At 38.9% G+C, this 13,999-nt stretch overlaps 2 protein-coding genes across 3 annotated transcripts in view; one reads left to right on the forward strand and one right to left on the reverse strand.

Moving 5' to 3' along the window:
- The window catches only part of LOC116333683 (polymeric immunoglobulin receptor-like), a 180,766-nt gene that overhangs the window by 42,286 nt on the left and 124,481 nt on the right, over positions 1-13,999 (forward strand). The window lies entirely within an intron of this gene.
- Positions 1,650-6,343, reverse strand: LOC120439231 (E3 ubiquitin-protein ligase TRIM11-like). The gene is made up of 9 exons (XM_039610034.1): positions 5,988-6,343; positions 4,685-4,915; positions 4,488-4,593; positions 4,287-4,382; positions 3,269-3,502; positions 2,978-3,125; positions 2,658-2,684; positions 2,271-2,335; positions 1,650-2,023 (listed from the first exon to the last, which is right to left on the reverse strand). Exons 2-9 carry the CDS (start codon positions 4,909-4,911, stop codon positions 1,892-1,894), a joined length of 1,035 nt encoding a protein of 344 aa, XP_039465968.1. The 5' UTR covers positions 4,912-4,915; positions 5,988-6,343; the 3' UTR covers positions 1,650-1,891.

A 13,999-nucleotide genomic window follows, 5' to 3' on the forward strand; every position in this document is an offset into this window, starting at 1 on the left:
CATTTGTATTCTATTGTATGAAGTATTTTATTTTATTCTATTGTGTACAGTATCTTATTCTTATCCTATTCCAGTGTTTTTCTAATTTTTGCTATGTAACTTTGCACTGTCCACTTTCTGCTGTAACAAAACAAATTTCCCACGTGTGGGACTAATAAAGGTTATCTTATCTTAAAAAGTGTTTTTTGCACTCCGCACAATAGATATGTTTTCTGTGATCCATTTTGTAATTCTAACTTTAGAATTTGTCTAAACTCTGTGTTGGGATAAAAAGTTAAAAGAACACAGCAGACTCTCAGGGATTCGGTTCACATTTATTTCAGCTTAAATACATCACAATAATCCAAATTTTTACAATAATGGCAAGAAATTATATATACTCAACGTCTTACATGCACGAGATATACTGATGTTAATATACTATTGTGGTACTATGATCTACGTGCTACCAACTAAAAACAGACATGCACCTCTGAACTCATAAGACCATGCAACTATGTGACGTGTCCCTGATCTTAAACCAAAGATCCAAACAAAGTTGGATTCATAAAGTTCTTTTAAATCAGGTCTTGAGCTATAATATAAGTTATACCATATTAATAAATTACCAAAGAATGAGTAGTAAAAATGTAGGCAGGATTCATGCAGTGCTATCCACCGCAGTGATCGTGTATAGGTGCATCTTATAGTTCCTAAACCATCACTAATGTGTCATTGTCAGATAACTGTGGACTTATCAGTGGAAGTTTTGTCCCCATTTACATACATTTGTCCTACCTTAGTAGACATAAGTGGATGGTTCAGATGAACCCTTGCTTGGGTCTTTAGCTCTTTTTAAAAACCTCTTTATAAATATTATCAGGAAGATTAAGAGACAATAACAAACCTCGTGGTTAACTTATAGCTTTTGACTGGAATAAATAAATAAATATGTCCAAACACCTTGCAGGAGCTAAGCTTGGGCTTGCAGTCTGTACCAGGATAATATTCAGGGTGTTCGCTTTACACTTGGGAGAAGAATATTTTCTCCTGTTCTTGGTCTTTCGTTCTGCTCCCAGTGCCTTTTGTTTGCATTTACAGATTACAACTTATCCAAACAACTAATGTGGATACTCTCGAGGTTTTAACAAGGATCCTCCGAGTCTCTCGCTCAACGTGCTGAAGTGTCTACAGTGATCCCAGCCTCGATCGGGCAGATAACCAGCTGGGCCGTGTTCTTCCCGTTGTCATGTATGCAGGGGTTAAAGTACGGATACAGCGGCTCAGTGAAAGTGAGCCCGCTGTGAAGTATAAATGTGAGTCTTTGCCTCTGTGTTGTAGAAGGACACCGAGCTGCAGGGTGTGTCTTCGTCATAGTCCAGGAATACACCAACTTTCTGAGGAATTTCTTTAAGGTGAAGAGTGACGGCGGGCCCAGCGCTGGGCATGCACAGGCTACCACCGTTACGATCGGCATATCGCCCAGTAACCGTTATCAGAAGGCGAACTGTGATGGCGCCCTTCCTGTTGATGGACTCCCCGGGCCACCCCAAGATCCCAGTCTCTTTTATCCCCTACCTGAAACACAAAGAAGGACAAAGAAAAAATTATGCTAAACTGCAGAGTAGGGCTCTACACACTGATAATAAAATTTTTACTGACACTAAACACAACAGATATAAAATCAGAAGTGAACATCATGTAGCCACCAGGGGGCGTGAAGAGTTTTATTTTCCTGCTTATTTAGATCATATACATTATACAGTCCTAGTCACAGGTGTTGTGTGTGTGTGTGTGTTCATGTGTAATTTTCTTTGGTGTATTTTAATCCAAATCTCACTCTAAATAAAGCTGTTGTGTTCCACTTTGGATAATATTCACACTGATCACAGCAGTTATTTATTTGATCCTTTTATCCTACCTGAACCACCCAGTAACGTTTCCCAGATGTGAAGCTTTGTTTTCCCAGCACAGCGACGCAGGAGTTGAACCTGCGGGGGTCCTCAGGTAGCGGGTTCCTCCACTGCTGGTAGCTCATGCTCACCTGTGGATTGCCACAATCACATTCATTCACAACAACTACTGATGCCATAATTGTCATTATTTTGCATCTTCCTGACTTCTGGGCCACTAGTTTCCATCATTTTAGTTCCTGCATAATATCTGTCATCTATTAGCTGTTGTCTGTAATTCACAGACAACAGCTGTGAACATGACAAGACTTTGTTTAACTCTGAGCTCTTGTTAAGGTGTTACAGTCAGGAATCATGCAGCTGATAATTACAGCTCACCTTTTTATTATCCGGGGACAGGACCACCCAGCCAGCAGCAGTAGCAGGATCCAGAGTTACATCCACTGGAGACAGAAACAGGGAAAAAAACACATAAAAAGATTTGCTATTTCAGATTTATTCATATTTTTCAGGATTAAAGAAATAATATGAAAAAATAACCCTGTTGTTTTGAAGCATTGTTACTGAAGTCACCTTTTTTGGCAACAGTGTATCTGTATTCTGAATCATGTACATGTATAAAGATTATTTAATTCAGTGTGTAGAGCCACTTTCTTTCTACTGACATCAGTAACAGTCTTTATTAGATATGCTGGTGACAAATTTTCAATCTTGTGTAATCCATATAACTTAATCACAATATAAATATCATATCCATACACATACCTGCAAATTTATTCATCTTGTTCACCTCTGCAAAAGATCAGAAAAGAAACTGTGTCATTTTAGTTTCATTAAACATTAACGTAGAACAATTAAAATATTCACTAATATTTTAGCGAATGTTACAAGATTTATTTTTGGACCCTAAGTGTATCACTAAAGTTAGTTATGTGCAGACTTATAGTGTAAAATATGATATAAATATATATGCAATACACAAAGTGGCAGGATTTTGATAAAACCAAAGGAACCGGTGATGCAAAGAAAGTCTTGTGTTCTAAAATCAGAGACTATAATGTTATGTCATCATAAGTATTACAGACCCTCTGCACACAGTTTCTTCTCCAGTTCCTGGCAGATGTCGACCAGTTTGGAGAAATTTCTCCTCACAGTCCCCACGTAGCTGTCCGACTGGACTCTGACGTCAGCCCAGTGCTTGACGGACATCGGAGCGTTCAGATGTAAAAAGTTCTAAAACAGCATCAGTGACAGAAATGAGCACAAATAAATGAAAGCAGACAGGCGGTTTGTATTCATATCATATTACAATCGCTTTAGATGCTTTAAACTTGCTTGGCTGAGCAGAAATGTTAAACATAAATACTGATTCTGACCTGCTGGAGTTGAACTGGGTTCTCAATGTGCTCCAGGAGGTGCAGCTCACTGCGTCTCTTCTGCAGCTCAATGATCTCCTGGCTGATCTCCTTGAGAAGCTCCTCTGCTCTCTTCTCAGCCACCTCCTGCTTCCGTTCGATCTCCTCGATGAGCAAAGCCTGGTTTCTCTCAATGGCACTTACCATCATTGTGGCAGCCTGAACGCTGGCCTGTATCTCTCTTTGTTTATTTCTCTGCAGATATGAAAAGAGTTTAATTAATATGTGAAATATGTTAAAATGCACCACCTTTGTACTTTGCTACCCCGTCTTCAATGAAATGCAAAACAAATTAAACTTAGGGAAAAACTGCTTATGTATGATGATTGTTATTAATATGCCCATAATTTAACACATTTCCCCCCAAAAGAAGACATAACTTCAAAAAGAAGATGATCTCAGTGAGATCAGCTTGCAGTCTTCTGATAACAGTTGATCTATTGTCCCAACCAACCTTCAGCTCTACTTTTCTATGTCTCTTTATGTCTACATGATGAAGGTTTATTATATCACTAAAAACAACTAATAAAAGATCAACAGAGCTCTTAAAACAGAGCCTCACTGCCATATATGAATTACTAAAGATGGAAAAATACTTTGCCTGAAGTAATCCTGACTTTAGAAGATATGCAAGGATTTTAGCTTTTGAGTTTCTATAATTAGTCTGCCCTGTAATCAGAGTCTTTTGTGCACATGGTTACTTAAGTCTACATGCATGTTATAGCAGGATAAACTGCAAATAAAAGCCAAAAGTGGATTCCAGGCTTGAAAAGTGAAGCTAATGCATTTTTTTTAATGACCAGCAAGGGGGGGGGGGACTCCTCTGTCTTTTATATACAGTCTACATGAAGCAGTGCAACACTGCTGTTTTTCTTCTGGTGTGAGCTTCTACAAACAAATTAATTGAAGTTTTGTTTCTTAGAGAGCAAACAGGCCAAGAAATGTTCATGTCTGTAAATGATTAAAAAGCAATGCTCACTTTGCTCAGCTCCATTGACTGTTTGATCTCCTCTGTCTTTCTGATTCGGGTCTGGATCATCTGTTGATACTGCTCTTGGGTCTTCTTTATCTGAGTCTGCAGAGGTTGAAGTTGAAAACGTGTTTTACATCTTGGATTACCTGGAGTTCCTTACAAGATAATCCATGAGCATCGTTATATTTAACCACTTCTTTCTCCCACCTTGATCTTATTGCTCTCCTTCTCTTCTTCAGACCTGGATGGCTGTAGTGGAATGATGCGTCTGTTTGTTGGAGCTGGTTTGAATCCTGGTATTTCCTCCGAAGAGCTTTAAGATGATGATGTACATCTGATTAGTTTCAATCAAATGTGCTAAAACGTTGAAATAAAACACTATAGTATAGTTACAATTAACCGACCTTTGAAATCTTAGAGTGATTTCTTTTAAGGCCAAATTCACCCTGAGTTCAGGGCGACTTCTGAAGGATTCTTTGCACAGTGGACACTCTGACTTATGCGCCACATCCCAATAACGTTTGATGCACTCCAGGCAGAAATTGTGCCCACATGGTATAGAGACAGGGTTTTTGAAGCTGTACAAACAGATGCTGCACTGAAATTGCTCTTCAGTCAATGTGGAGGCCATGTTTCTGACAGAGAAATAACATTTTGTTACCCACACATGTTGAAATTCTTCTGTACACTATGGGATTTAAACTCTTCAGGTCAGATTGTAAAGATGCAGGTGTATAAATCTAAGTTTTAAAAAATCTAAATGGCAAACCAAGAAGACTAAAGAACATTTTTAAACATAAGATCAAAGTAAAGCGTCCAGTGTGCCCTTTTCACTTATATTTCACAGAATAGGGGAAAACACATGAAAGCTCATTATGCTGTAGCGCAGAGAAAAGTGGATAGATTTATTTCAGACAACAACTATGTTTAAGTTTAATCTGCAGACTGCAAATATACAAGGTAATCTGTAGAAATTTGCACAACAGCAAACAAACTGTGAAAACTGTACAATTTACTGCCATAACAAACAGAGCCTGAAGGTCCTAGTGACCACATATTGTAACCTTTTTATGAATCTAATGGATTTACCAGTAAACAGGTCAAAAAAATAGGCTGTGAAAGAGTCAATAGTGGAGAAAATCTCAGACTTTTCATTCAATAATTTTCTTTGTAGACAGATTTAAAATCAAAGAAATGCTTCTTATTTCAGCGTAGATTAACTAAATTAAAAGAAAGACGTTTTGAGACAATGGGTAAAATTCAAATGAAAACAACATAAAGAGAAATTGTTTCTGAACCTTTTCTTACAATTTCATCACTATGTTTACTATTTTACTCACTTGAATTTTTCCCCAATAAATCAGCCCTCAGCTCTTTATTAATGCATTTTATTTGGCCACTGCTCTCCCCTTACTGAGTTCTCTCTAACACTCAAACTCCAGTCAACGTGTTAAAAATGTAAAAGTAATAGTAGTTGTTGCTCTAATTTAAAGATTGAAACCTCAGATTACATTCACAATACATACACCTACATTTTACACATCATCTCTGACATATCTACTTATACTATTTCTGTGCCTCTATTTAAAAATATTGCTGTCAATATTTGGATCAAAAGTCAGTCTATCTTGAAGAAAAGGCAGCTGATGTCTTGTTTCATGTATTCTTATTCTCTACGCTGTCTGGTTGGTATAAATAATCACTTACTTGTTTAGGTCGTGCAGGCAGACGGTCTTGAAAGACGTGATGAATGCAGAACGAATGTCCACAAAAACACGCTCGTCTCTCTAAAAAGTAAGACACGGTACAAAGTTCCTCCCACAGAGGAATTTCCCAACGAGTTATACCGGTTATTCTTGTTCTCCCTGTTAGCTTTTCCTAGTATTTACTCTACATTTTAATTGCTGTTCGCTGTTGCAAATTTTTTTGTATGCAGTTATCATGGACATACGTTTCCTTTTATGATGAACATGAAAAGGGTTCAAACAGAAAATATTTATTTATGGGCTACAAAAACAGGCCTAAATTCAGCAATATAAACTTAATTAGAGTATAAAAAACAATGCTTTGAGGGATCAGGTATATAATTCCTTAATGTAAATAATATAGTTTAAGACAAAACCCAAAGGAGGTCAATGGCACAGTCTCCAGAGCAGGGATGGGGAGTGAATTTTCCCACGGGGTCACATGAGAAGCTGGGACTGTTGTGGAGGGCCGCTGTCTATAAGCTTATTAGTGCAGACCTCCACAACTGTCCCAGCTTCTCATGTGACCCTGTGGGAAAATTCATATCCCCACCCCTGCCAGAGTCTTTGGACCCTGTTGTCAACTTTGTCCCTGTACTAAGCAGTTCAAGATTCAAGAGCTTCAAAGCGTTTATTGTCATGTGTACAAAGAAAAGCATTTCTCTGTGCAATGAAATTCTTTCTCTGCTGTCCAAACACAGATGCTGGTTAAAATGTACAAATAGAACTAGAACAATGAAAATACAAATCATGCTGGTTTAATATGTAAGATGACCTTATGCGCAAAAATTATTATGTTATCTTATATTATCTTGGGAAGAGGGATGATTGTTGTGGTCTTGAAGCATGTGGGGACGGTACTCTGGCTGAGGGAGAGGTTAAGGACGGGAGTGAGAACATCAGCCAACTTGTTAGCACACGCTTTAAGGACCCGTCCCGGGATGCTATCTGGTCCTGCTGGCTCAATACATTGAGGTCATCTAGCAGACTGCCTGCAGAGCTGACGTGTGGGATGGCGGCCCTAAACTCTGTGATGTGCCACATCCACTGGGGTCAGCAGAAGAATAGAAGTCATCCAGCTTCTCTCTGTACTGCCTCTTGGCCGCTGTAATGGCCTTCCTCAGTCCATACCTCGCAGCTTTGTACTCCGTCTCATTGCCTGATTTAAATGCGAGAGATCGAGTACGCAGCATGCGTCGTACCTGACTGCTGATCCAGTCAACAGGGGAACTTTCTGATGTGTGTGATGGGCACAATATTGTTAACACAGGCACTGATGTACTCGGTCACATATTCAGCATAGTCCTGTATAGTGACACAGCAGATCTCCTTGGTGGCTGCAGTTTGAAACACATCCCAGTCTGTTTGGGCAGTCCTGTAGGATGCTCTCAGACTCTGTGGTCCACAGTTTAACAGGTGTGATGACAGGGTTCGATTGTTTCAGTTTCTGTCTGTAAGCCGGGTACATGAACAGAGAGATGTAGTCAGACTGTCCAAAGTGGGGATGTGGTGCAGCCCTGTATGCACCGTGTATGTTGCTGTAGACATGATCCAGGGTGTTAAGTAATGTTGCTGCGAGATGCCACAAATCGTAAAATCTTTCATTGTTAAGTTTGTAGTAATTTAAATCTGTAAACAGAGTAATTCATTCGAGGAAGCTCTGTGTCACAGACGCCTTGATGAACACACCCATGGTTGTTGGGATGAATCATTCCCAGGTCAGAGCTGGATTGTTCAAATCCATCCTATGTGACACATAGCCAGCTAAAAATATGCAGGAATGCTTTTCAGGTCATTTACAGTAATTGCATCAGGTACTGGCATATCGGTACAAACACACCCAAATAAAGACAATAAACACCATCAGCAGCCAGCACACAGACTGGCTCCCTGATACCACCATCTGTTAAAGCTTCAATTATTCCTAGTTTATGTAGAAGAAGAAATGAAAAGGTCTATGGATGTATATCTGCCAAAGCAAATACTGAACTCCAAATAAGTGATTCTTTTGTTTTCCACACACTACAGGTGCTACAGCTCCTGCTTCTGTTAGAAATATCACTGTTCCTACTCTGCTCTGTTTTGTTTCACTGGTTCACACTTACAGTGTGTCATCACTCATTCAGGTTCCCGCTGGACGCGTCCTGTTTAACCTTTCACGTGAATGCCACACCAAACTCACGTGTTTCACACTTCCAGTACAATAAGTAGTAATTCTATTGTTCTTGCTTGTTCTCTGCACGAGCGTTGACAAAATGCTCGTGTGCAAACTTGGCACGATGTCACAGCATTGCACTTTGAACTAGGAAGGTGCAGGTCATTTTTACAATGACAATTTTGGTTTCCAGTAATTTCTAAAACAGTTACTCCATTCTGTTTTGCATCACTGTAATGCTTTCTTGTCGAACTTGAACACCCCCCTTTTCAACGCTTTTATGGAGCGCAGACATGGAGGCCTCATCAAGCCAAGACTCTGCTAGTATTTATACTTGCAGGCCACTGATCTCATGTGCACTGAAGAGCTGTTTCATGATCTGCGAGGGTAGATCGTGTGGAGAGGAGTGTGGACCCAAGAGCAGGCTCTGACTACTGACTAACTGTGAGAGAGCTTTATCTACAGTGGGAGGCAAAATACAAACAAAAACAGAGAGTGGAAGTGACTTAAACTGGGAAACATGCAACCTGAGACAAGGAACCAGAAAAAACCTGAAACACAGCACATGACAAGAAGGTGTACCAGCAACCAACAGAGAACGACACAGTGCTTGAATAGGCAGGAAAACTAGAGGATGGGGAACAGCTGGGACAAATCAGACATAAGGAGACAAATGAAGCAAAGCAGAATACACTGAAGTAGGACAAGGACTTTCAAAGTCAAACAGGACAGACTTGCAAAGACACAGACTTTACACAGAGATGTGGAAACATGACAGGCTCTGGAACAGAGGGAACATAAAGCACAGAGACAAAAGTAACTAGACGTGGAGCACAGGAAGACATAAAGGCAGAAAACTAAGACTAAGCATACAACACACGGAGAACAGAATTAAACCTTCACTAAGAACACAGGCAGAGAAACACAACAGAAGCCTAGAAACCAGGAACTATAAATATAATACAAACAGAAAATCATAATTCAAAGAGCATAACTTAAACCCAAAACTCAGACACTGAGTGACCAGACCCAGTGCTGTGACAAGGACACTGTTTGAGCAAGGACTCAAAGAGACCAATTATAGGAGCAACAATCTCTGACCTGAGGAGGGGGCCTGAGGGTACATATTTCACCAATTTGCAATACTGTGATTGCAGCCATTCCTTAACTCTGTGGATGGCTATTAATCAACAATCAATTCAATTTGCATATCAACGATCATGAAACTTAGCTTGTGTGTCATTGTTGGGCAATGGTGCTGGTTTTGCTCATTATGCAGCTTGACTGTTTAGAAAGTTGGGAAACCTGCAGTCAGCTGAGACAGTATCTTACTGTAATTCAGAGTGTGGATCATTATGGTAAGATCATGTAAAAGAGATGACAGGTGAAACTGCTAGTGTAAAACTTCCTGGTATTTTTTGTTATTCAGCTCTTCACATGCTATCTATAAATATACTGAACGGTGCTGTGGGTATAACAGACCGGTAAAGAGGCCCAGCTCTGTCTTGGCCAGTCCCCTAGACTCCAAAGAGGAGGTGGGTGAGAGGAGGATGTTAGCCAAGCAAAGATTCATTATGGACAACACTGCTAACCCCCTGCATGATACTGCAGGGGCCCTGAGCAGCTCCTTCAGCAACAGACTCTTCCTGGCACTGTGTAGGAGACAGGCTCTTTATTCCTGCCTGTCTGGTTAGGCTCCTCCGACGCTCACCAGACAAGACAAGACAGACATGCTCACCAAATCCTTGATGAGAAGGAAGAATGGGGCTTTGGGAATTTAGGCCACGAAGTGAAAAGAGTGACAAACATAAGGATTAGCTCATGTAGATGTCAAAGTTCACTTCCAGTTGGATGACACAGTTTTATTTGTTTGAGCTATTAGCATTCGTTTTTCAGTTTTTAGTGAAGTTTTATTTGGCTTAGTTGACTTACTTCCCTTACAACTACCAGAAAAAAAATCACAGTTTGGTGTGAAAGTGCTTCCTGGAACTCTGAAAGGCCTAAAGTGAAACTCCACACGTGTTCCCCTGATCCCAAACACAGCTGTGAGGAACGATGACAGAATGATAAATCATCTTGTAAACGTTTTCTCACGTGGCTGTTACACCCATGTTTTTAGCATTGCTAACTGTTCCTGTTGTGCTGCTCACAAATATGCAAACCTGAGTGTAACACATTTAAATATAAAGTCTGGAATTCTCAGGATTCAACACACTAACAAACTATTTCTTCGTTGACTTTTAAAGCAGATTAATCTGACATAACAAACAATATACCATCTCCATTCTGGATTTAAGGAGTTCAACCTGCCTGTTTTGTTAAGAAAGCTATTATGATAACTTCAAATATTCCAGTCTCAACTAGTTTGGGTCAAGTTAATGGTTGATATGACTCCAAACACTGAGGCGTCCTCCCTAACTGATGTGAAAAGCACCTGATAAAATACAGAACAGATTTTTTTGAGTTAAATTAAGAAAAGTCTTCATAAAAGTGATGCCTGTGAAACCAATTCAGACCTGCTTCCTGTCAACATTATGCCAGTGTGATTGCGTAAAAGGAAGCAACGATTCAATATTAATAACTATAAATGATTAAAAAAAAAGGAAACCCAGAATGGACAAAAACATGCAAGTAGATAAAAAGGGATTTTACATGATTAAAACAACTGACATGGAAAAAGAGACACGACAAAGTACTTTCATTATTATTATACATCTTTATTTATGTTCATCAAAGAAAAAACACAAGAAAAACAAAAGCAAACACTCTTCCATCACTTTGGAAGCGAGTATTTGTCCCAAAATGAATAATGTTGGACTCTGTGGATAAAAGTCAGTAGACAGAATTTAGAAAACATAATAAGTGTCTCAGTCCCATCAGAGAAAGAGCTAAAATATTGTATTTACTTCTTTCTAATCAAAACCATAAATTAGATCACTGGACTCAAATGTTACTGAACCTCTTCTGAAAGTTCACAACTGCATTTAAAAAAAAATGATAGCATATAGTCAAAGTCAAAGTCAAATTTCTTTATATAGCACATTTAAAACAACAACCGTTGACCAAGGTGCTGTACAATTAAGGTAATTAAAAGAAATAAAAACATAGGGAGATATGATAAGAGTTAAGAAAAAGAATCATAAAATTAGAAGATTTGAGTGAGAAATAAGATAAATAAAAGTAATACAAACTCATTCTGATTTTAAAGCCAAGGAATAAAAGTGGGTTTTCAAACATATGATACAGCAAATGAACAACAATCAACTACGTATTCTTACTAGGTGACATCAACATTTTTTAATGAGTGAATGAGTCACAGCTCATTGTTGATGACTTAACAAAAATAAAAACACATTCCTCTGAAGATGGTCAGGTACAAGTACTGAAAGTGAACAAGCATGAATGAAGAAACAGCCAAGAAACAAAAAAACAAAAACAACAACATTTATTTTTCACTTCCAGCTTTACACGTTCAAGTAAAAGATCCATGCAGGATCAGTCCCCTTCCTCCTGACATGTAAGAACTGAAGTCTCTCTCACAGGTTGAGACAGTGGTTCCCAAACTTTTTTTGCTAGCCCCCCCTTTGTTTTACAAGAAAAATGTGGATTTGAATGCACCAGGGTAAGTGCAGCCACTCAGACTCTACTCAATGTGGTCATAGAAACAGGTGCAGATGTGTCACAAGTTAATCTAGTAGTAGGCAGGCTATGGCACTTGGCCACAGGTGGCAGTAGTGGACTGACCTCCATTGGAGACTGCTCCAGCTGCTATGTGATAGTCAGTAGATCTGCTACAAATTGCAGATCATATGCAAATTTTGGAAATTACATTATGAATATTCCTAACATAGCTTTAAAACCAAGAAATTCTAACTCTCCCCTACACTCAAAAACAGATGACACACCAACTGACACACCTGAGTCACTCACTTTCTTAAATCCACTCACTCTCACTGGCTCTGTTTATTACTAATCACTGTGTAACTGCTGTAAATTCATAGTAACTGCAATGTCCCTACAAATGTTTATTATATTAACCCCAATTATACAGACTGTATATGACTACCAACTCTCTCCAGCCATGAATGACCTATATTGGCTGAAAATGTTCATTTCCAGAGAAAAGACACAGGCAGTGGTGATGTGTCGGTCGCGAACGAAACGGCTCTTAGAGCCGACTCTTTGAAGTGAACGACGTGAGCCGTGGGGTTTCTTTTCTTTCTCTTACACTTGCAGTTACACTTGCAGTAGCACAGGAACAGAGCGGGAGGGAAAGAGAGAGAAAGAGAGCCAGGGACAACAACGTCACATTAGAAAGGTATAGTAATCATCCACAGCTATTTTCAGTTGCAGATGATAAAGGATTCAGAAAGTTTATTCATGCAGGCCCATATGACAAGAATTTGGATCTTCTTTTTGTTTCATATTTTAATTTATATTTAATTGTGTTGTGGTTTGCAGTGCTTTGTGTTGTTTCACTTTAAATTTGTTTAAAAGGAAAAAGCTGAAAATTTAAATAGTTAAAAGTTGAAATGTAAATAGTTGGTTTTTGTATTATATGATTTATTTATTACATTTTATGTGGAGTGAATAAAAAAAAAGTATATTTACGGTGGCCCCTAGAGACAAAGCATGTACAAACTCCAAAACACGTATGAACTCCAAAAAACGTAAAAACTCCGAAGCACATACAAAAGACAACAGAGGATGTGTCACGGTTCTGGGTTGGTTCGACCCAGCATTTTGAGTTTATTATGTTTTGGTTTATTTTCAAATGATCGTTTTGTTACTCTTGTGCTTTGTTGATTATTATTATTATCATTGGAATTCTATGTGTCTGTTTATTCATGTTTTAGGAATTGTCCGTTGGTTGTGCCTGTATAGTATAGTTCAAGTCTATGTGTCATTTGTTGTCTGTCTCTCAGTGTCGAGTCTGCGTCTTTGTGTAGTGATTTCTTGTTTCCTGTTTTATTGTGAAGGTCTACGTCTCATGTGAATGTGTTCAGTTTTACCTGTCTCGTCTCGTTAATTACTCCCAGCTGTGTCCACCACCTATGTGTAATCTCCCTGTGTTTCTCTGTGTGTATTTTAGTCGTGTCTTCTGTCATTGTAGTTGCTGGTCTGTCTGTGTATCCACCCTGCTTCATCTGTGTTTCCCTGCTGTCAACCGTCATCTGTTTCCGCTCGCTCTCATTCATGTTCAGATTCCTGTTCTGTAGTCAGTTTGTTCCCAGTATAGTTTAGTCTTTGCTCCGTTCGCCATTTGTCCATTTTATTTTGTGTTTAATAAACCACCCTCACACCTTTACAAGTGCCTGCGTTTGGATCCTCCTTTATTTCCTACATGGCTCATCTCCCTCGCTGTGACAGGATGCTAGGCGCAGTGTTGAGCTTTTGTTACCTAGTGGCTACACAAGCCAGGAAGTACCAACGACCGGATTTGGTGTGTGGTAGTAACAGGTAAATTAACTTTTTTTTTTAAAATTATTTGAATATATATGAGTGCTTGTGTATAAATACACAAACAATACACATATGCTTTAAATTGTGTAATTTAAGTGATCTAGGTAGCTCTGTTAACGCTAGAAATGTGTTTTGGAATTTGTATGTGCTTTGTCTCTAGGGGCCACTGTATATATTTATATATAAACATATATAAATAAAACCACAGCTTATATATTTTTTTACATTAGTAATTCCTGTGCAGAATTTTATATTATTGTTAATAATGAATTAATTAAAGCAACAAAACAACCTGAAGAGCTGGTTGGGAGCCGAAAGAGCTGGTTCTCTAAAAAGAGCCAGAAATCCCATGACTA

This window comes from Oreochromis aureus, linkage group 3 (genome assembly GCF_013358895.1).
Source record: "Oreochromis aureus strain Israel breed Guangdong linkage group 3, ZZ_aureus, whole genome shotgun sequence".
Taxonomy (NCBI): Eukaryota; Metazoa; Chordata; class Actinopteri; order Cichliformes; family Cichlidae; genus Oreochromis; species Oreochromis aureus.